This window comes from Cervus canadensis, chromosome 15 (assembly GCF_019320065.1).
Source record: "Cervus canadensis isolate Bull #8, Minnesota chromosome 15, ASM1932006v1, whole genome shotgun sequence".
NCBI lineage: Eukaryota > Metazoa > Chordata > Mammalia > Artiodactyla > Cervidae > Cervus > Cervus canadensis.
In genome coordinates, this window is record NC_057400.1 from 19,304,438 (window position 1) to 19,329,029 (window position 24,592).

Genomic DNA, 24,592 nt, shown 5'->3' on the forward strand with positions numbered 1-24,592 from the left:
TGTTGTATTATTTAGATTATTTAACAGATGATTTCAGTATTCTGTCTCTCTTGAATGTTTAAACTATTCTCTTCCTCCATGTGAGCCTGTTGTTTTATTTTAGGTGCCTGAGAGTAAATCCAAAGGGATTAGATGATGAAAGTAAAGACTACTTGTCCTTATATTTGCTTTTAGTCAGCTGTCCAAAAAGTGAAGTTCGAGCAAAATTCAAATTTTCCCTTCTGAATGCTAAAAGGGAAGAAACAAAAGCAATGGGTAAGTGATTTCCAAACTGACTGGAAGATGTCTTTATGTAACTGTGTATATGTACTGTGACTTTTGCACTTTTACCTAGAAAAACAGGATTTTTTTCCCTAAAGTTATTTTCTCCTTAACCAAAAACATTTCATTTTGGCTGGTAATCTTAAATGCCAGGGTAAAGTTACAGTTGTTTCACTAAGTCTTCATAAGACATGTAAAATTAGTTTTAAATCACATTAAAATTTAAATTTTTCATGTACTAAAATGACATGCATTTTTCACTTGTAATAATAGCTGCTATTAGGGCAAGGTACCTGGTTCAGTGTCTGGCATATATAATAGGTGTTCAGAAAGCATTTCTTTTTCTTCCTTGCCATTTTTGCCAGATAATCAAATCTAAAGAACAATGTGAAAGATGTTTCAGTGCCCTGATATTTTGTCACTGTAATTTTTTTGAGCAGTGGACTAAACAGTGACTGGAAGGAAACGGTTTTTCTTAGTCTTAGAACCTGTTAAATTCAGTTCAAGCCTCTGAATTATAGCCGGCTGAAAATGTAGCCTGGCACCTCATAGTAAAAGATCATTGTAGAAAACGTACAGTGTGTATAACAGGAAAATAATATTGTACATTAAATTTTAAGTGATTGCCAAAAGTGATTAACAAAATCAAGTAACATCATTACAAAAAAACTCTCCAAAACACATTTTAAGTAATACATCTCCTTGCTGAAGTAATACATAGTTTCACATGTATTTTCATAATTCTGACATGTAAGATAAAATAATGTCTTAGTTCAGGCTGCTGTAACAAAGTAGCATAGACTGGGTGGCCTATAAGCAGCAGACATTTATTTCTTACAAATCTAGAGGCCAAGAATCTAAGATCAGATTTCTAGCATGGTCAGATTCTAGTGAAGACTCTACTTACAGACCTGACAACTTTGCATTATGTCTTCACATGGTGGAAAGGACCAGGGAGCTTGTGGAGTCTCTTATAAGAGCACTAGTCCCATTCATGAGGATCTCTACCCTCACAGTCTCATCTAATCCCAGTCATTGGCCACTTAATACCATCACACTGTGGGTAGGGTTTCAACATAAAACTTTCAATGGTATACACTTAGCCCATAAAATGGAGTATCTCAATTAGATATATTACTGATTTTCTACCTTCAACTTGTATAGCAATAGTGAATGCTTTCTATGAAGGACCTTGTTTATTTCATAGTATATAGTTATTAACCAGTATATATAAGGCATAAGAAACATTTACTTTAGACATTTATTAAATATTTTACTGATCACACTAAAACCATCTTGTGGACCTTGATGAAAATTGTTCTTAGGGGTGATGGGTTTATGTTTAAAGACCTAAGAAATGATAGGGGACTTTTTTTTAGCTTTTTTATCCAGTTAATGGATTTTTCTCTAGTTCCATAAAACTTACATCAGTGGGATGGTTATCCCAGGAAAGCTTATAGAATGCCCTGGTGATTTAGAGCATCCTTTTTTTAAAGAAAGAAGCAAGAAATTAATATTTCTAATCTGGTTCTGATATTAGATAGTGAATACTATGCCTTTGCCAATGTGTTTTGATCCTACTTTATTATTAAAGGACTTAGATTGTTTAAAAGATCACTTACTTCTCCTTGGGATTTGATCTGGCTTTTCTTCTACTTAGAGATCTAGGAATCTGAAAGTGAGCTCATTGATAATAGCCAGAATTTGTGATAGTGCTGTGAAATGATCTGGTTCTATCTAGTGTAATTCTTATTGACATTTTACTTATGAAAACACATATCTATAATTTTTATGATGGATGTATTGGTCAAGTTCTATTTTTACACATTCATTTAATTGTTATTATTAGCAGAATATTTCTTGAATACTTGTTTTTTTTTAAACTTATATTGTGTTTTCCACCAGAAAGCCAAAGAGCATATCGATTTGTACAAGGGAAGGACTGGGGTTTTAAAAAATTCATTCGAAGAGATTTTTTGCTTGATGAAGCTAATGGTCTTTTACCAGATGACAAGCTTACATTATTTTGTGAGGTGGGTACATTTTTTTATTCAAGGAACTCAGTGTTTGGTTATAGTTAGTAGTAAAGCAAAAATATACACTATAGCAATATTGATTGCACTTTTTAAATTAACTAACTGGTATAACTGGTAAGGTTTTATATAACTATTCTAACAGTAAAAGCTGACAAGTTCTTAGAAATCAGTATAGTAGTCAGCCTGCAAAAATTCCTATCGTTAGCTATAAATTGTTTATACAGTTATATTGTCACATACTTTCCTCATACAAAGACTCTGGATGTGTATGACTTTATATGAAAATTTCTAAATATCTTCTTCATTCTGAATAATTCTAAATGGTCAGCATTTTTTGTCATATTCAGATTGGTGATATTAAATATAGTGGCTTATCAGTTTGAATCCATACTTGCATGGTAGTGAAAGTGCCTGAGAAAAGATTGGGAAGCTTTTTGTTCATTTATTCAAACAGATGTTAGCATTGTAAATAATGGCATCTCAAAATTTTTAATCTACACCTTTGTTGACAAATGTATGATATAATCATATGCATGAAATGCCATCTTTTGAAAGTTGCTAGCATTGCCCCTTCCAATAATTTACACTTATGATTTGTCTTAATTTGAGGCTTGAACTAGCTTCTGTCATTGTTATTACATACTTTATCTATATGAATTGTTGAAATGATAGGGTAACCTCAACATTAAATATATTTCAGTAGGTTATTGTAGACAGATGAGTGTCTTAAAAGCACAATAACTTACTTAACTGCTACTGAATTAGCTTGACGCTTCTTATAGAAAATGTGTAAAATTTCTTGGCAGGATTACAAACTAATTATATGTCATTATGCTGTGTCAGAAGAATAATTGAAATATGGCCCCAGAGACTACATAGTGCAAATAGAATGCGTCTTATTTTCACTTAAACAAGTTAAATGAACTATAAGATGAATTTGTTATGAATACTATTATTTGGTTGATAATGCACATAGCACAAGTATCTTGAGCAGAGCTTATCATTAAATAATTTGATAAAAATATACACTAAAGCATTTGTTGCCAATAGATATTCTAAGTAGTATTCTAAATAATTATAGGGTGTGTTACTTAAGCATTCTTAATATAGAATCTTTTCAGAATTTTAGTAGTTATCTTAAATTTCAACATACTAATTTCTTTTAATCACATAATCGTAGAATTAAAGGACATTAAAGGCTATGTAATCCAATTAAGGAAAAAAAAATCTACCTACTGCAGCTAAAAGTCTTTTTGTGGATTTTAAGAAAATGTTTCTGTTTTTAGAATTGAAATATTGTTTACTAAAGTATGCTTCCCTAAGTATATTTTATTGGAACCTAGACAACTAAAAAATTCAGAATGAAGGCTGAAACTAAGATTTATTTTGATACATGTTTTTGAAGTATATTTTTTATCCCCATGCTAAATTTTACATGCTTGTCACCTCCTAAAAATAGAACCCACCAGTGACAAACATTTTAAGTTGATCACCTTTAGTGTTAGATCCTATAATACATACCTTTACTGATACAGACATTCATACCTTGGGCACGGTATTTAACATAGGTGGGCTTTAAACAAACTTTCCCCATGCCCTCCACCGTTTCTTCCATACCTCTCATTGATGCCCTTCCTTCTACAGCATCTCCAGCACTGCTTGCAGAAGAGGAGGAAGCATTGCACTGCACTACCTAAAGAACTGCCTCCTCCCCCTCCCCTGCAAGTGGTGCTGTAGACAGGTAAGGCAGTTTGGTACTACCCTTTTGTGCAAGACATAAGTAATCTTGCAAGTCCTATGAATCAAGTAGCCAGAGCTAGAAATTTCTGTCAGTGTAAACAGTTCTTTCTGCCTCTTCCAAAGTGATGCAGAAAACAGGAATTGAAGAATAAGTAGGAAAAATATAAAATTGGTTAGATTAACTTATCTTTTGGAATCCAACAGATTTTAAATAGTCTCAATCTATAGACCCATGCTAGTCTGTGGTAAACAGAAGACTATATATACAGATAGATAATATAGGTAATGAATTTTTCATAAAATTAAATTAATTCATTTAGAACTTTTTTTTCCTGCTATTTTTCTGTTACTAAGTTATCCTTTCTGTTTTAATATACTTTTGGTAATGGATGGGAGTTGGGTTTTATTCTCTAAAAATGACAAGATGGAAAATTGACAACCATATTTCTATCACCCAGTTTCTAAAAAAGGATACCTATATTTAAAAACCAGGAAGTCTGAGACCCACTATGCAGGAAAATGATATGAAATTGGACTACTTAGAAGTTTCTCATTTTGGAGCCAGTGTGAGGGATGGTTCAGTAGTTGATTAGAGCATCAAGATTTGTAGTACTGTGCACCTTTGTAAATTCCTAGCTAGTCTTTACAATTTGTTTAGAGAATTGAGAGAGTTTTAAAAATAGGAACCAGTAGTCACCTCAATTCCACACTAGGGGAGACCCAGATTTCTAGGACAGTCATAGCTGATTAGAGCCTGCACATGTTCATCTTTAGTCTGAATTATATCCTCAGAGTTGAGCCAAAAGCAAATTTGAAAAAGCCGTCAAATGGGTTTGAGGTATTACTTTGCAGCATTTGTCAGTTTTGAGTATTGTGCGTTTGTCATTTTATTTTGAGAGAACCAACCACTTCAGAAAAGAATCTCAGCCTTTCTTCTGAATTTTTTTTTACTCTAAGTTCCATTCATAAGAATGTTCATTATCTATATTTGAATATGTACTAGAAAAAGCTAAAATTTTACCAATTTCTTGATTATAGGTATCAGAAAAAATAATCATCATAACTCATTGCATAACAGTTTAAATTAGATCATTAATTTCTGCTCTCTAGTCCGTTGAATACTCTTCAGAGTGTATGAAATGTTAATTCTGTCTTACTTAAAATTTGTGGCTGCTGTGGTAATTATATGTAGACGTGTATGCCAGTAATAAAAATTCTTCTGAATTACGATTATATATAGTCAAATATAACATATCTATGAGATATCTTTTTTTAATCTTTTTTCCTTCTATCACCTGATTTTTGTGAAACTTTCACATTAAATATATTGAGTTAGGATAATTAAACAATAAATAGAACTTAAGAAATCCTTTCCTAAATTTAAATATGATCACATTCTTATGACTGCACCACTCCACTATGTACTTTATGCAAGTAATTGAGCTGTTAATTCACTCCAGCTTTTGCTCACTACCAGTTATAAGAGCAGTGCTGATATGAACAAGTAAATAGTGTCTTTGTGACCCTTGACTAAACCCTGAATAGTGATACCAGTATTTTTTATTTAAGTATCATTAAGTTATAATGTATGATATAACAGCAATCAGGTAAAAATTACTGAAGATTTTCCCCCTGCCTGTTTTGTAATTTGTAAAATTTTAGAAACAATTTGAATAATTAAAAGTTAATGGAATTTTTATTGGAGGACTTATTTATGTGTATAATGTCTTAGCTCCTGTATTTGAAAAAACTTCTTACAAGATTGTTGCAATAAATCCCTTCAGAGCCATAATTGCATTAAAGTGTTAATACTACTACCTTAAAAAAAAAAATCCAGAGAAATACTGTATAGTGCAAAGAATGCTAAAAAAGGGAATCTGGGAATGTAGGTCTAGTCTTCCTCTGATACTGACTAGCAATGGATTTAGGACACTTTAGTTATCTTCTCTGGATCTCACTTTTTCAAATTTTTTAATAAAATAAGGTGATTGGATTAGATGATTTTTATGGCATGTGATTTCAAAAAGATTAATAAAATCAGGGAAACAAAAAGGTTAGTGAGAATATCCTCAGAAAATAAAGATTTTCTTTAGAAGTGTCTGTTCATTTGTATGAAATAGACGTTATTACATCTAGGTGAATAAGGACTAATGAGACTTAATATTCTCAAGCATTTTATATTAGACTATTATTATACTTTCTTAGCATGTTAGTAATTTGGTCCATTTTATCCGTTTCCAGTGTACAATTTCTACATAGTTTATTTGTCCATGTACATACCTACTTTCAATTAAAGAAAACCTTATGAAATACGGCTTTAAATTAACAGTCATCTATTGCTGCAAAACAAACAACCACAAAACTTAGCAGCTAAAAATGTAGGTAACCACAACAGCATTTTTTGTGAAAGATGGTTCATCTGCTCTGAAACATTTGCTTTACTAGTTGAGGTAGTATTTTCTTCCACTTCTTAAATGTGAAATTTCTAGTAATATTAATAGTGTATTCCTTTTCTTAAAGTTTGTGCCAAACTTAGTGGTGTTTTAAGATTTCATTCAAAATATAGTCATCTTTAATGAGAAATAATTTAATCCATATTATGTTGGGCTCCATGTAAAAGCAATGTTTTAGTCATACCTACTTTTATTTATTGATTATTTCATAGGTAAATTAAAGGTCTTCGAATCGAACTAAGTTATATTATTCTTACTGTTTTTTTAGTGAAAGATTTCCATGAACACTAAAATTACATTGTTTTGTGAGAATTCTTATACTTTAAAATTTAAATCAATATTGCTAAATATTTAAATCAGTGTTATTAGCATTGAAACATGTAGGGACAACACTTAAAATGCTGCCCAAATTGCATATTATAGTCTGTAGTTTTAAACAACATTTTAAAATATTCTAAAATGTCATAAGTGTTATGCTGTGTTTATTGTGTTTGATAAACTTTAAATGTTGATAGTTCTGTAATGTGAGGAAATAAAAAAGAAAATTACAAATTTTTTCTCCTCACAAAAGTATTTTCTCCTATTTGAATTTGGAATAATATTATGACCATTTTTTGTTGTTGAGAAATAGTTTTTGTGATTACTTTAATAATTGAGCATTCTCAGGAATCAGTAAGCCATTTATTTACGTAAAATGTCACTTAAAATTATCTAATTCATTTCAATTTTTTTTCTGTATCATTTCTCTGCTTTAATATGTGGCTTTAAATTCAGTTTCCAGATGTTAGCATTTTTGATAAGGAGTACATTGAATTTTCTACATGATTTTAATGATAAATTTAGGTTGAAACTTAGTAGCTTACTGCTGATATTAACTTATGCAAGTATTTTTTCTTGCTGTCCCTTTTTTTATTAGGTGAGTGTGGTCCAAGATTCAGTAAATATATCAGGACATACTAATACAAATACGCTAAAGGTGCCTGAATGCCGACTAGCAGAAGATTTAGGTAATCTCTGGGAAAACACAAGATTTACAGATTGCAGTTTTTTTGTGAGAGGACAAGAATTTAAAGCTCATAAATCTGTTCTTGCAGGTACTTTCTACTTTTGAGTAATATATGGCATTTCTTTCATAAAGTTTTGCATTAAATAATGATGCTTAATCTTGTTACAGCTCGATCCCCAGTTTTTAATGCCATGTTTGAACATGAAATGGAAGAAAGCAAAAAGGTAAACCTTGTTTAAAGGGCTCACATCTAATTTATATACATGTAGAATATTGGAATGTGTATTTTAAAAGTAACAGTGCATGTTCTTATTGTTATGATTTTAGAATGAAATAAGAGGATGGGGTGAAATGGGTTCTATAGTAGAAAAATAGATGTAGCTTAATGTGGACTAGCATTCCAAATAACAGCTATTGCTATCGTGAGGTGTCACAATAGCAAAATAAGTGGATAGTTGATATCAAAATGATAGCTATCTGAAAGGACTGTTCTGATCCATACCTATTTGAGAGTTCTCCAGTTAAGGTGTATATTCCTTCTTTCTAGACTTTCGAGTTGCACTTTTGAGTTGATTTTGGAATTTGTTTTCTAGAACAGAAACAATTCCTACATTCTTTTTACCATTATAATAAGAATATTGTGTATTATATTTAATAAAGGACATAGGTGATAGGGAAGTCACTCAGTCGTGTCCGACTCTGTGTGACCCCATGGACTAATGTAGCCCACCAGGCTCCTCCGTCCATGGGATTCTCCAGGCAAGAATACTGGAGTGGGTTGCCATTTCCTTCTCCAGGGGATCTTCCCGACCCAGGGATTGAACCCTGGTCTCCACATTGCAGGCAGACACTTTAACCTCTGAGCCACCAGGGAAGCCCAATAAAGGACATAAATTATGTTTATTGTTAGTCTACTTGAACTGTAATACTACCCATTTGGTTTTCCCAGGTATTTCTCTTTCATCTGCCATTTTGAAATGTAGTCAGACTAAAGACCAGAGATTGATTTTTGCTGATTGTCTTACATGTGAGCCTTATTGCTCCAACTTATTGCAACTCATAGGTTTATTTACGTGGCTCAGCTTTCTCCTCCCTGCAGAACTAGAGGCTGCAATAAAATAGCTGCTTTCTTTCCTTTGATTGTTGGTCTGGCCCGGTAGTGTGATCAGTCTTCTGGTCAATGATGTCAAATGTTATTGTCATCAAAAGGTCAGAAATGTTTGGTATTGTTTTATTATATATATATAGTGTTAGATATTTAACTTCATTGATCTCAGGAGAGAAACCAAATGCAAAGATTCAGGAGTTAAAAAGCAACCAGTCGTCTTTGGACTTGAGTATGTCCCAAGCAGAGAGATGATGTACCAGAAGATAGTATCACGTGCCGTTTTTGTAGGAGATTTCTGAGGTTGTGAACTCTGATACGTTCTCAAATACGTGACCTTACCTTTACTTAAAGTTGGGACTAAGAACCATTATAGGGTCTTAGGCGTGGTATTACAACCTAATTCTTTTAAACAAAAAAAGTTAATAGCCATCTTCCTCTAAGATAGTGGTCAGAAACTGAATAAAGATATATTTAGTTTGGCCTTACAGATTTGTTTTTATTTGTATTTGACTTTTTAACTGAGAAACTGGGGTTTCTGTTTCTACATGGTAGTGCTTGACTTGGTATACTTCTTCTTAGACCTGCCTGCTTAACTTTTAAAATACGCTTTAATGAATATTTGAGTTGTACATTGCTTAAGTGCAGACTCGGGGCTTTTAAAACTATTGTCAGTTTTGCTCTGGTTCATTGTCTATGTGTTTTTTTTTTTTTTTAATACAACATTTTTTATGTTTTCAATACCAGAATCGAGTGGAAATAAATGATGTAGACCCTGAGGTTTTTAAAGAAATGATGAGATTCATTTACACAGGGAAAGCGCCAAACCTTGACAAAATGGCTGACAACTTGTTGGCAGCTGCAGACAAAGTAAGTAATTAGGTCTTAAAGAGCTGAAAAATGTCCTCAAACTTGACATATCTAGAAAGCTATCATCAAATGAGAACCCTCTATAACTTGAAGTATTGAATTAATTTATACTATTCATGGATGCCTCTTGAGAGTATTATGAAATAACGCAGTGGGATAACATGGAAATGAAAAAATTTTAAATCAATAAGACATAAAAATACCTTGAGCTAATTTAGAGTATATGGAACAAATGGAATGTTAACGTCAGACTCAGTAGTTTTGAGTGTATCTTTACTTTGTTTTATGAGAACACACACACAGTAGTGTGTATAACTTATTGCAATTTTGAGATAGTCTTAAGATATAGTGCATGACATTCATCTATAAAAAAGGAAGAAAATATTGTGTATTTTTTCTAATTTAATCCTGTATTCATAAGATTTATTTTTTGATACAAGGATGTAGAGAAAAAAATCTTATTTTGTAATGTTCTTTTACAGTGCTTATTTCTTGAAGATAGGGAAACAGTGTAAAAGTGGCAGGAAATTTCAAAGTCAGTAGTTCTCAATCCTGAAAATGCTAAAACCCATTGGGAGCTTTCTCCAAAAGTACTAATATCCATGCTACTTCTGTCCATGTATATGTCTGTATGTGTATACATGAATACATATTTATAGTGATAATTATACTCATTTTGAAAAATGTTACCATTGGGAGAAACTGGGACAAGTGTATATGGAGTCTTATTTCTTACAACTTATTCAAATCTGTGACTGTCTCAGAATTTAAATGTAGAAATGCCATTATAATGGAACGAAAAATACAAAACACGTAGACATGAGTCTGACAAAAGATGTTCAAGACCTGTATGCTGAATATTATAATATACTGATAACAGAAATTCAGGTACACCTCAGTAAATGGAGAGAAAGTTTTGTTAATGGACTAGAAATTTTAACATTGTTAAAATTTCACTTCTCTTTTGATTAGTAGAACCAGCATGTCAGTATCAAAATCCTAGCTTGCCTTTGCAGGGATGAGGGGTACAAATTGACAAGCTGTTTTAAAAATGTACATGCAAGTGCACGGACCTAAAATAATCAGATAACTTTGAAAAAGATTATTAATAAAATGGAAAACTCATAAAGCTTTAGTATTTGACACCGTTGTATTGGTGACAAGATAGACAAATAACTCATTGAAGCAGAATAGACAGTACAGAAATAGACTGTCACATGTATGACTATATAATTTTTGATGAACATGCAAGGATAGTTGATTGGAGAAACAATAGTCTTTTCAGTAAATGGTGCTGTAGGAATTGATAGTCTGTACCAAAAAGATAAACTGTGGTTGAACTCTTGAAAAAAACCAAACTCTGTATGTGTGTACTTCACATCATATACAAAAAGTAACACAGAATAGATTATAAACCTAAAAAAATCTTAAACTTCTAAAAGAAAATATAGGAGAATGTTTTCATAGCCTTACACTACGCAAAGCCTTCTTGGCTATGACACCAAAAATACATAAAAGGAAGAATGATAAATTGGGCTTCAATGAAATTTAAAACTTCTTCAGAAGACACAGGTGAATAAAAAGACTAGCCACAGACTGGAAGAACATATTTGCAAAGCATAACGGATGAACAGCTTTTATCCAGAATATATATGATAAAGGACTTTCATATTCAGACTATACAAAGAACTCTCAAAACAATTATAAGTAAACAAAGTTATTTCTAAAAATAAAAATATTTGAATAGACACTTCTTAAAATAATGTCCATTCAGTATATCAAAAGATGCTCTACCTCGTTAGGGTAGTGTAAGTTAAAACCACTGTGAGATACTTCTTTGACTGTTACAACAGCTAAAATTATTAAAACCATACCAAGTCTGGTCAAGGATGTGGACTGTCATATACTGCTTATGAGAGTGTAAAATGATACAACCACTTTGAAAGACCGTTTGGCAATTTTTTTAAAGTTTTACACTTAACCATGTTATCCAGTACATTTATTTATAGGTTTATACTCGAGAAAAGATAGCATATGCCCATTTAATGACTTATATGAATGTTTATAGCAGCTTTATTTGTAACAGCTAAAAACTGGAAATACCCAAATGTTCATCAACAGACAATGGGATACCATTGAGCAATAAAAAGCATAGAACTACTGATACACAGACAATAGCATGCGTGAATCTTAAAATAATTATAATGACTGGAAGCCAGATAAAAACAAGTGCAAATTGTATGATTTCTTTTATAGAAGACTTCAGAAAATGTGAATTCTAGCAGTAGAAAACATATCAGAGGTCTTGCCTGGGGTGGGGTGAGAAAGGAGGATTACAAAGAGATAGAAGGAAACTTTGGGCATAACGATTGTGTTCACTCTTGATTTAATGATGATTATGTGGCTGTATGAACAATATGTGCATTTTCTTGTATGTCAATTATACCTCACTAAAGCTGCCAAATATGTTCTCTTCACATGTATGTCAAATACAAATTATGGTTATGAGTATTAATCTTTATAATTTTTCTTCAGGATTAAGTAGTGACAATATGCAGTGTCCTGACTGGTGTTTAAAATAGTAGAAAAGAGAAATATACTCATTAAGAGTATTGAGTAATAAGGGTATTTTTTTGTTTGTTTTTTGAGTTCTAAGAGGTTTTTAAAGTATAAACCTCTGTTTTAAAAATACACTATACCTTACATGTGTGCTCAGTCACTCAGTCATATCCCTTTGGACTTCAGCCCTCCAGGCTTCTCTGTCCACAGGTTTCTCCAGTCAATATTGGAGTGGGTTGACATTTCATCCTGTATCTTGAACTTAGATAGAAATTTCTTAAGAAAAATTAGTCTTTGTCTTGAATGCAGTAACTCATACTTTCTTTATATTTAAAACAACTTAAAAGACTTTTAAAGTACCCTCAGTTTGATGTGTAATGTGCTTTAACTTCATTTCCTAAGTTATAAATACCATGTATTTAGAACTCGGTAGCTTGAATAAGTGTTTACTGTTGTGTTTTCCTTTCTGGATAGTATGCACTGGAACGGCTGAAGGTCATGTGTGAAGAAGCTTTGTGTAGCAGCCTCTCAGTAGAGAATGTTGCTGACACCCTTGTCCTTGCAGATTTGCACAGTGCGGAGCAGTTGAAAGCACAAGCCATAGACTTTATTAACAGGTAAGCTGTGCTTGCATCTCAGTGGACACGACACCTTCAGCAGCTTTCCACCTGGCTTTTTCTTAAGTGTGTTTAAATCTTCAATGCAGGTGCAGTGTACTTCGACAGCTTGGGTGTAAAGATGGGAAAAACTGGAACAGCAAGTAAGACGACATCAGTTTCTGACTTAAAGTTGATCTGCATACATGAAATTAAGTGTTTGTTGCATAGCCTTTTGTTCATCTACAATAAGTATGAATCCAGATATTAGTGACGTGAAGCAAACTGCCAGTTTAAAAAAATAATAATTTAACCACGTAGTGGATTCTTGAGGCTATGCTCCCTTGTAGATCAGCTTATAATGTGAACTGGGATGGACATATATGTTCATATTGGCATGTAGCTCAGTCCAGGTATTTCAGTGACTGCTAGAGACCCTATGCCTGCCCCTTCAGGAAGCATTTCTAAAAATGTGGGAAATATTTATTTTATCCTATGAGGAAATGTACCCTCCAGATTAGCCTGGAAAGTCTTGACATTTGAATGCCACTGCTTCTTAGGGCAGCCAGGTACTTTGCATCACATTCTGCATTAGGTTAATTACCTAGCCTTCCAGAAATGGTAGCAATTTGATTTTTCCCCTGGTAAAACTCTAGGGGGCAGGGCAGTCATGACGTCTTTCTAAGCCTGAGTCTTCAGAATGACATAACCATGAGAATTTATTATTCCCTTTTTTTTCCCCTTTCTTCACTCATTTTTAGAGTGACTTTTTTACTCTTTGCAGTTACTCAAAATCAAAAGGAGAGTCAGTAGGTTGAAGAATTTGCATCTGCTTTTGATTAGTTTTTGCCTATAAACCGTTAAACTCTGTCTTGGAAATTATCAAAAATTGATGTAAGAAAAAGAGATTGTGTCAAAGACAAGAAAATGAATGTTTGACTTACGATTCCCTTGCTTTCATCTGTTTTGATAGATTTGAAGTTGGTTAACTGAATTCTTAATAGTTCGTGAATTCTGTTTTCTGAAGGTAAAAATGAGTGAATAATATTAAAATACTAGCTAGTCTATATATTGGTCAGTGTGTGATAGATAATACATTATCATGGTATGTGTTCCTAGAAAAAAAATAGAATGATAATTTTGTGATGCTTCATACTTTGCCACATTCAATCTCTGATTTTAGTCTGTTAAAATATTTTACAGTGTCAAAAAATATAAGCTTATTCTCTATCCCATGTAGAAACTATAGTGTATGTTGAGACCGTCAATAGATACTTACTGAATTAAATCAATGAAAATATCAGGTATATTAATAATCTATGTGATCCTAAACAGTGAGTTGAAATTGTAAACGTGGAAGTACACTAGTAATTTGATGTCAGGCACATTTTTTAATTGTTATTAGCTAATGTTTTGTTCAGCAGACATGTGCCTAGCATCAGTTGTGTGTCAAGCACTATGCTAGGGTGCTGCATATAAAAACAAGTATGAGGAAGAATCCTTGTTCTTAAGAAATTTATCTAATGACAGAAACTCATGCATGCATGTTTCATTATAATATGGTAAGTAATGTCATAAAGAAGGGTATGTGCAGGACACAAGGCTGGAGGTTTAGATGTAGAGATGACTGAGCTTTGTCTTAAAATCTGAATAAGAATAAGCAGAACTGAGGAGGAAATAAAAGGCATGCAGACAGAAAGCATTGCTTGAATCCAAGTATAGATGCATGAAGCAATAGTTGATCATTCATTTGACAGATATTTATGAACACAACATATGTTTTTCATGCCTTCATGGAGTTTATGGTTTAACAGGAAATATATAGAAACTAAACAAAGTAGTTGAAATAAAGTGTAACAATAGGTAAGGCAGAGAGCATACCCATCTGAGCGTAGCAAAGGGACCTGACCTAAGTGTCAGAGAAAGTCCTTTTGAAGAATTGTTGTATAAAGACCTGAAGTATTAGTAGGAGTTACCCTGGTGAAGAAGAGGGAAGAGGTGGAAAGGTATGTCCCCCCCCCCACCCCAAAAAAAAAGGATACAGGTGTGCAATGGTTTGAAGATAAGAAAGAACAGTATGGGGACGAGGAGCATGAGAAGCTAGAGAGAAAAGCAAAGATCAGATCATGGAAGGCCATCTAAATAGCATTAGGGCTTTTAGACATTATTCAAAGAAGATGGGCATACAGTAAAAGATTTTAACCTGGAGTAGGATGTGATCAGGTGTGTGTTTTAGCAGTCTCTCCGCGTTCTTGAGCGTGGGGTGGTTGAGGTGGTGGTGGTAATTAAGGAGCATGGTTATGTATAGGTAGGCCAGTTAGAAGGGTATTGAAGTAGTCCAGGCAAGAGATGAAGGTAAAAACTGAACTTGATTAGTGATGGTGGGGCTAGAGGGAGTAAAAGGATGTAATATTTTGAATGGGCAGCCTGTAACATTTGGGTATTATTTGGATGGTAGGTAGGTACAAAGCAGAGAAGACAGGAAACAAGCAAGGATAACTGGATTTGTTGCTGGAGTAATTGTGTTAACTCAGCATGGTGTACGTCCTTTAACAATAAACAGTTCAGTATTGTTGTTGTTGTTGTTATTAATATTATACAAAGTGCCAAAGCATGGAATGGGAGGTAGAAAGCTGGGGGAAGAACTCGGAAACTGTGTTTCTCATCTCTCTTTCTGAAGAACCTGTGTACTGGCATTGGAGAACAGCAGAAGACCTTTCTAAGGTGTTTATTGCTGAGGTAGCATGGAAGCTGGTTTGAGAAGAGCATGATAGGGGAGTAGAAGAGAAATTAGGAGACTTTTATAATAATTCAAGCATGAGATGTTGTTGACCTTACTTAACTAGGGATTCAGGATACCTTTGGGCATTCAAATAGGGCTTTAATGATTGATTGGAAAGGATGGTATCTAGGGTGACTTCCAGGTTTCTGACTTGAATCACTGGGTGATGGTGGAAGCATGAGCTGATTGGACATGAAAGAGGAAGAATTTAGGGATCAAGAGAGACATGCTGAGTTCTTATCCTCAGTCTGAAATTTATGGCTTTCAAGGCACATCCAAGTAAAGAGAACAGGCGGTTGGGGACAGACCTTGTGGGGAGGTCTAGAACTTAGCAAATCACTGTTTATCATTGTTGAGTATGATAGTTAAAATTGTGAAAGTGGCTGAGATAAGATGAAAGAAGAGTAGAGGGCAAAACTTGGAACTCTAGAGGAAACCTGTGTGTAAGAGCCAGAGAAAGGAGCGCTTGAAAGACTGTAGAAATGGCAACAGTGGGAGAGAGCTCTGCAGACCAGTGTCATACACTTCAGGAGAGTAGAATTTGCAGAAAAATTGGACAGTTTCAGTTACAACAGAAAATACCAATAAGGTAAAGATGATATTTTAATGAATTCAAGTGGTGTGAATACATAGGGGAGACAGAATTTTGAAATCTGTAAATTTTAAAAAAAAAAATGACAGTGCAACAATGCATTTTGGAAAGTACTCCTTAGTAAACATCTCTTACTTTTACTTTTCAGCCAAGCAGCGGACATAATGGAAACATCCGGGTGGAAGTCCATGATTCAGTCTCACCCACATTTGGTAGCAGAAGCCTTCCGAGCACTAGCATCTGCACAGTGTCCACAGTTTGGTATTCCACGAAAACGGCTAAAACAGTCTTGAAACCTTCCATGAACTGTAGAAAAATGGAATTGACTTTTACTCCTCCAGGTCCAGAAGGATTCTAATACACAAACCATAAGCAAGAGTTGTTTCTGTTGTCTTGTCCACAGAACAGAAGCTGAAAAAGCATATTGCTTGCATTTCAGGTGGATAATTTATGGTTTATTCTTCAGCTTTAAATTAGACTGATTATACTCTAATTCACTTCAAGGCCTTAAATTATCTTCAGTGACTTCTCTTGTTCATGTAATACTTTAATTTTTTTATTGTGCCTTGTCATTGAGACCAAGGCTATGCAGGATTGCACTAGCTCCATAATGCAGTAATACTGATAACTGAAGATAGTAAGTTTCAAAAGGATCTTCCATTAGTTTGAGAAAGGCAGATGAATTTTGTAGGGTTTGTCCTGTACTAAAAGTTTAAAACTAGGTTTTTCTTTAAAAAAGCACTTGTGTTGGAGATGACTGGTAATGTTTCTAGTCTAAGTTCTATAAATACAGGAGAACCTGCTTACCTTCAAGGTAAGTTATGGCAATACACTGCTTCAGTTCTAATTTATTTTTCATTTCAGGGGGCAAATATGCAATGAGTTGGCCCAAATTTTTAGTGAAATTTGTGATGTTTGTATGTTAACTGTCCAACAAACTAAGAGAAGCATAACAAACCTTTATTTGTGTTTCTTTGTGAGTTTATCCAAGTTTACAATGATTGAGAACTGATTGAGGTTAAGATTTCAATAAGAAGAAAGCATGTTTAGTGCTGAATTAATTTTTTTTTAATTTATAGTGACCTACATTTACATGAAGAATTCTATATGTTAAAAGTAAGGATGACCAAATGTAAATTTAATGACTGGGCCAATTAAGAAAGATATATATGCACTTTTAATGTGTAACTTTTATATGCTAAATGGTACTCTTTTTTTTTTTTTCTTTTGAGGGAATTGATGTAGTATAATTAATTGTCTTAACTTTTGAAAGAATTTTTTAAGAAAGATGGAGGCAATGGGGATGTTTGTGATAATAGATTAAGAAAGGTATTCCCAATTATAGTTACATTGGTTTGACTTTCAGATATTCATTATTGAACTTACTACTGTTTTATCACACTTTGGAGAAGGCACCTGAGCAGTAAATGAATCCTAATCTACTCTCCTTCTAAAAACAATGAACTGTTATTATTTGAAGACCAAAGGAGAGGACCCCCAGAAATATGTCAGGCTACACCCTGAAACCTTCTTTCCTCCCTAGGTTTCTCCTGTCTGTCTCAGTTACTGTACCAACGTTGTGGATGATAATTGAAATAATGCGTAATGTGAACAGGATAAACTGTTTATAAACTGCTTTTCACAGGCCAGTTCTTTATTATAAGTGAATTTTAGCTTTAAAACACATACACATCTTCAGTTTGATCACAGCAGAGGTCTGTTCTAGTGCGTCGTCACGGCGAAGCAGGAGCGATCAGTGTTGAGTGCTGCGTCGTATTTCCTCTAGCCGTGGAGTATGCTGCTTAGGCAGGATTTGTGTTTGACCACAAGGGGAAAAAGTGTGTCACTGGAAAAAAGAATGCTTATATCTGTATATTTACCTATGTAACTATTCTCCAGATTAAAATTTGCATAATTTGTTTATTTAGTTTTTGAAGTTAGGGCAAAAGGAAAAAAAATGAAGCTAAAGTTTTAAAATAGATATTATTTTTGTTATCTATTAGGTATTTACTGAATCCTAATATACCAAGAATGATTCATATTTACATTGAACAAACACTGTCAAATAATCGTTTGTTATCCACATCAGACTGAAGTTTGAAAAGATGGTATTTTCAGATATCTTCATTTCTTCTTTTGTAGTTTGAGTCTTTGTTGTATTAACTTAAATTTAATATTGAAAGACTACGTTGGGACAGAAGAAGGATTCTTACGTATGAATGGATTCTGTCCTATGGAAGAGTATTATAGGGAGCAGAAATTCACTTCTTAACTAAACCGTAAGATTGAGCCTTTAAATTTACAGTGTGCAGCTTAAAAAACACACACATACATATACACTTTAAGGATTTGAGATTTTGCCAGGGTCTTAGAAGAAAAAAATTCCCCTCTTAGGCCCTAGAATTTTGCTGTCATATATTAAAAAAAAATACTGGTGTATCCATTTATATCAAATGCACACAGATGCATTATGAATTAATTCACTGCTTGAATCTACATTTCTAACCATAGTGACTTCAGTGGTAACATCTATAATATACATTTCAGCTTACCCTTACTTTAGTGTTTATTGCAAATTCTGAAGGGTTTTATTATAAAGATTTTTTTTTTTTGTTTGGTAACACATTTTGTACCAAAAATGTCAAACACTGTGCTGTAAGGATATCCACGTTTGTAGAAATGTCCACTTTTCAGATAATATAATGCCTACCATTATGTTAACAGAATCACATGGTAGTTGATTTATTTTTTTTATTTATTATGTATATTTTTGGTATTGTGGGTTCTTGAGGCAATGTAAAACTGTTAATGTATTCTGAAGTGAGTGTTCTAATAGCTTTTTTTTTGAACTATACACATGATTTTCAGTAGACACAGATTTCGTCCAAAGCAGTGTTGCCTTTTGAACTAAAGCCTGCTCCTGTTTCCCTTTTGTCACCTAAACAGCTCTTTCTTAGAAAAGTAGTTACTGGTCTTAAACATTACATATTATAAAAGTAACCGTTGGAGAACTGTTCTTTAGATTGAGATACAGAAACACTATATTTGTGCCTTTTTCATTTTTTAATTTTAGTGTGTATCGATATTTGGAGCACAAATATGAAGGTGCCATCACATATGGCCTGCCATTGTTACCTCCTTGAATACTCATGTGTCATTGTCTTGAAATAGTAATTGGAGATCCTTGCATGTATTATGTGGTCATTAGGCAAGTGTGTGTGCGTGTGTATGTGTGTATATGTATATTTGCTTGGATTTGTGTGTGGTATGTTCAAAAGTGAATTTCTGAAAATAGGACTCAGTTAAATGTTGAAAGTTTAGGTTAGTTGAAATGTATTCCATTTAAATGTGCTTTATTTGGGGGGACAATTGAGGAAATTATAATTCTCAAAAATGTGACCAATTTACTGCATGATGAAATGTGAAAACAGTGCCTTTTTAGGACATCAGTTTTGAAATTGAGTTTAAAAATATTAATGAAATCTCTTAAAAATTTGTCATGAACATTATTGTTTTATTTTTAAACTAGATTTAAGTTAGAGCTTAAATTGCCAGATGTGTAATTAACTAATTTATTTACCCATTTAAGTTTTGTGCATAAATTCAAAATCTAAACAGAATCTTTGTATGCTTCCTGGTGTTAACTAAAATAGAACACTAGGGACTTCAGTAAGTTGTTTTAAGTCCAACTCAGCAAGCTTTTCTCAAAGCCAAGTCTACTTGAAGAGGTGAATAATTTTGAGTTGGATGTTCATGCTCTTTAATGGGTAAAATGAAAATATTCAGTGTATTCTTGCAAAACAAGGTGGGTGGGTGGGTTTTAGTGTTTTCAGATTATAAAGACAGCACTTTCAGCACACATAAGAGTATTTTGCAAACCTCTTTTATACAGATTATGAGCTCTACTTTGTTTAAGTGTTAAAATGGAATGATGTAAATTTTAGGTCCAGTTGAACAAATATTGAGTGCCTACCATGCGAGATTTCCTCTTCACTCAGAATGAAATCACCACACCGTGTCTTCTGTTTGCAGTATGTGGACTTTACGTTTGAAAAAGAACTCTTATATTTAAATCTTTTTCTGTTGTTAGAGTTTATCATTGTATACTGTAACCCAGTTAATTTTTGCCTTCAGTTTTTTAGAATGAAGATATAACTTGAGTCCCATTTTTGAAAATAAAAGTCTGCTGAAATTATTTAAAAATTAGTTCTGGGGGGAATTGATTTTCAAGATTCAAATGTATAAAGACACATTGAACTTTTCAGCCTCATTTTTAATCAGCTGATGTCAATGATGAGATACATACTTTTTGTATCTTGTTGCTGAAAATATTTTTTGCATTTCAGCACGTTGAGTTAAAATAAAGTTGTTACTACTTATTCAGAATTATGTGGTTTATTTTGTGTTTATTTGGAAAGTATGAATAATTCTTTTTCAGGTTACTGTGATGCTTTACAAGAAGAGCTATGTATTTGATGTGGTAACCTTTAGAATTATGCATAGTAATTGTCTTTTCTACATAGGGAGGCTAGTGTTTCTTTGAAACCTACTAAAGGCCTGTTCCTTGATCTGGAGATGTTGCATATATATGTACTTGCTTCCCTAGTGGCTCAGATGGTAAAGAATCTGCCTTCAATGCAGGAGACCAGGTTCAATCCCTGGGTAGGAAAGATGCCCTGGAGAAGGGAATGGCAACCCACTCCAGTATACTTGCCTGGAGAATTCCATGGGCAGAAGAGCCTGGTGGACTACAGTCCATAGGGTCACAAAGAGTCAGACACGACTGAACGACTTTCACTTTTCACCACCTTTCTGGAATGACTTAATGCTCATATTATGTAATTTAATGTAGCACTTAAATATTCCTTTTCCCTGGCCCTCCTACCCCTTTTTAATTGCAGCTAATTATTTGCTACTGTCAAAAAGAGCAACTTTCGGACACCATATTACTGGACCAACTTGATAACAGCAACATAATTAGTGCTTAACAGTTATGGCCAAGAACTTCCTTAGCTATCCAGTGGTTAACACTCTGCCTTCCAGTCCAGGGGGCATGGCTTCTATCCCCGGTGAGGAAACTAGGATCCAATATGCCACAAAATGTGGCCAAAAGTTTACATACATACACAAATACATGGCCAAAGTGACAGAAATGTACAGTGAAAAGTCTGTATACTCAACACACACACACACACACACTGAATTATCCTTAAAAGAATAAAAGGGTTGAAACACTTAAGTATTACCTATACAGCTACAGTAAGATAGGACAAGTGGTCATACTGTAAACTTTGAACTATATATGACCTTCTCCCTTATTCTACAGCAGCTGGCCCCCTTCATACTTTATTTTAGAACACTTGAATGTTGTGTTTTCCTCATTCTATCACCTCATTCGTTTCTAAGAGAAGTCAAGACTGGCATTTGCTTTGATCACTATTTTTAGATAGAAGACATAAGTAGAGACATTTACATTATTGCTGCCTTCTTACATTCTGTGCCGAGGTTTCCATGCATTTGCAGTGGATGGTGGCAAAGGAGCTTGTCATCCCTGTTATGAGTGCTTCATTTCCCCTTCTCCCTCCATCTCTTGCCCTCTGCCCTTAATTCCCATTTGTAAAGGATTCAGGTATATCTCTGTCCAGTCTGTAACATCAGAGCCAAACAATTCCTCTGGTATCTGATCTTACCTCTTGTCCAAATTCAGACCAGGCCTTAATGGGTAAGTGCAAAGAAAAAAATTGTGAGATTTAGGAATAGCAACAGCAGCATGCACACACGCACAAAAGCAACCACTGTCAGGAAGACTGTGATATTACCGCCACAGCAGATTTTTAGAATATGTACTTGATAAATTCCCAAAGTATGTGCAGGTCATTTGAAAATTTTTCACACATAAGAAAAATTGGAAGTGGCATGCAATTGAAAAAGCCTAGGATCCTGGGTTTCCCAGGTGGCTCAGTGGTAAAGAATCTGCCTGCCAATGCAGGAGATGTGGGTTTCATCCCTGGGTTGGGAAAATCCCCTGGTGTAGGAAATGGTAACCGGCTCTGGTATTCTTGCCTGGAGAATTTCAAGGACAGAGGAGCCTGGTGGGCTCCAGTCCATGGGGTCGCAAAGAGTTGGACACTGAGCATGCACACAAGCAACAAAGTGACTCTCTAAAGGACTAGGTAGTAATGTTTTATGCACTGGCCATGCCACTGTAATGTGAAAGCAGCCATGGACTGTAAACACAAGGTGATTGTTCCATTAGAACTATACAGGAGCTGGCAGTGGGCTGGATTTGACTTCCGTGCTATAGTTTGCTGGTTTCAGAGATTTGAGAAGAGCAGAGGAGTTCTGGAATAGCAGATGTGAAGAAAAACCCTGAGGGCCCACTTGAAACTGGAGTGGCCATGACTTTACAGAGGAGGAGTTTGCATAATTGGTTCAAAAATAATAATTGGAATAGAAGGAGTGATTAATGTTTCTAACAAAAGTAGTGTGAGTGAGCAATAAATTTAAGTAAAATTTAAAATGTGTTTCTTAGGCAATACATTTTAAGTGAAAAAAAAATTTGAACAAGACTTCTTAGCTGTTTAGTAATTCACTTCTAAAGTTAACACAAATTATACAGGGGCAGTGTACTAACATAGTACCCAAATTATAGGAAATGCTGAAAAGTGATCAGAAGTAATTCAAGCATAGGAAGTTGAGGCTTAAAAGGATTGGCCTTGAGTATTAAACTGTTAGAAGGAAGTCTGACCAACTGTAACATTGTTTACAAATATGGTGTACTGCAGTCCATGGGGTCGACTGAGGAACTGAACTGAACTGAACTGAACTTAAAAATATAAACATTAAAGTTAACCCACAACCCTACAGAGGGTCCTACTTCCCTTCCCTCACTGAACCCTGGCTGGGTCACAAATATAAAATGTAAAACATGAAGGTGATTACCTATTGTATATAAACAGGAAACTAGATGAGAGGAACAAGGAGCCAGAATTGGGAAATAAAAGTGCAAAATTCTTCCATAAATTGAGAATTTAAAATGTTTTCTCGCACATTTTTAAACTTTGAGTTATAAACATTTAAGCATTTTTTTCATTTATTTATATTAGTTATATTGCTTCAGCAATACGTGAACCATGAACTTCCAGATGTTCAAGCTGGTTTTAGAAAAGGCAGAGGAACCAGAGATCAAATTGCCAACATCTGCTGATCATCGAAAAAGAGAGTTCCAGAAAAACATCTATTTCTGCTTTATTGACTATGCCAAAGCCTTTGACTGTGTGGATCACAATAAACCGTGGAAAATTCCGAAAGAGATGGGAATACCAGACCACCTGACCTGCCTCTTGAGAAACCTGTATGCAGGTCAGGAAGCAACAGTTAGAACTAGACATGGAACAACAGACTGGTTTCAAATAGAAAAAGGAGTACATCAAGGCTGTATATTGTCACCCTGCTTCTTTAACATATGCAGAGTACATCATGAGAAACGCTGGGCTGGATGAAGCACAAGCTGGAATCAAGATTACTGGGAGAAATATCAATAAGCTCAGATATGCAGATGACACCACCCTTATGGCAGAAAGTGAAGAAGAACTAAAGAGCCTCTTGATGAAAGTGAAAGAGGAGAGTGAAAAAGTTGGCTTAAAGCTCGACATTCAGAAAACTAAGATCATGGCATCTGGTCCCATCTCTTCATGGGAAATAGATGGGAAACAGTGGAAACAGTGTCAGACTTTATTTTTGCGGGGCTCCAAAATCACTGCAGATGGTGATTTCAGCCAGGAAATTAAAAGACACTTACTCCTTAGAAGGAAAGTTATGACCAACCTAGACAGCATATTAAAAAGGAGAGACATTACTTTGCCAACAAAGGTCCGTCTGGTCAAGGCTATGGTTTTTCCATTGGTCATGTATGGATGTGAGAGTTGGACTGTGAGGAAAGCTGAGTGCCGAAAAATTGATGCTTTTGAACTGTGGTGTTGGAGAAGACTCTTGAGAGCCTCTTGGACTCTAAGGAGATCCAACCAGTCCATCCTAAAGGAGATCAGTCCTGGGTGTTCATTGGAGGGACTGACATTGAAGCTGAAACTCCAATACTTTGGCCGCATCATGCGAAGAGTTGACTCATTGGAAAAGACCCTGATGCTGGGAAAGATTGAGGGCAGGAGGAGAAGGGGACGACAGAGGATGAGATGGCTGGATGGCATCACCGACTCGATGGGCATGAGTTTGAGTAAACTCCGGGAGTTGGTGATGGACTGGGAGGCCTGCCTGGCATGCTGCAATTCATGGGGTCACAAAGAGTCAGACACGACTGAGCGACTGAACTGAAGCATTTTTTTTTTCATTTATTTATATTAGTTACCCATGGCTGATTCATATCAATGTATTTTTTAAAAATAATCAAGCTATCCACTGGTAGCATTTAATATGTATTCTCAAAAGCACAAAATGCTGTGTGTGTGGCAAAGTCAGGGGAAAGAGCCAAGTAGGAAACGAAAAAGGACGAAAGCAAAGATAACATCACAAAGATCTAGAAGTAGTATGACAAAACATATCTACTATCAGAAAAACCTATTCAGTGATTATCTC

At 34.5% G+C, this 24,592-nt stretch overlaps 1 protein-coding gene across 7 annotated transcripts in view; it reads left to right on the forward strand.

Annotated features, from left to right (window-relative positions):
- Positions 1-20,379, forward strand: part of SPOPL (speckle type BTB/POZ protein like) — a 51,227-nt gene extending 30,848 nt beyond the window's left edge. For 4 of the 7 annotated variants that reach the window (XM_043487592.1, XM_043487589.1, XM_043487587.1 and 1 more), the window contains 8 exons: positions 104-255; positions 2,167-2,294; positions 7,407-7,584; positions 7,665-7,720; positions 9,349-9,471; positions 12,505-12,647; positions 12,737-12,790; positions 16,149-20,379. In XM_043487592.1, coding sequence (XP_043343527.1) covers positions 104-255; positions 2,167-2,294; positions 7,407-7,584; positions 7,665-7,720; positions 9,349-9,471; positions 12,505-12,647; positions 12,737-12,790; positions 16,149-16,293 — 979 coding nt within the window. In that variant the 3' untranslated portion in view covers positions 16,294-20,379. Of the gene's footprint in view, positions 1-103; positions 256-2,166; positions 2,295-3,941; positions 4,039-7,406; positions 7,585-7,664; positions 7,721-9,348; positions 9,472-12,504; positions 12,648-12,736; positions 12,791-16,148 lie in introns of all 7 variants that reach the window. The other 3 variants (XM_043487593.1, XM_043487594.1, XM_043487591.1) reach the window with 3 other exon arrangements.
- The last annotated feature ends 4,213 nt before the right edge of the window (positions 20,380-24,592 follow it).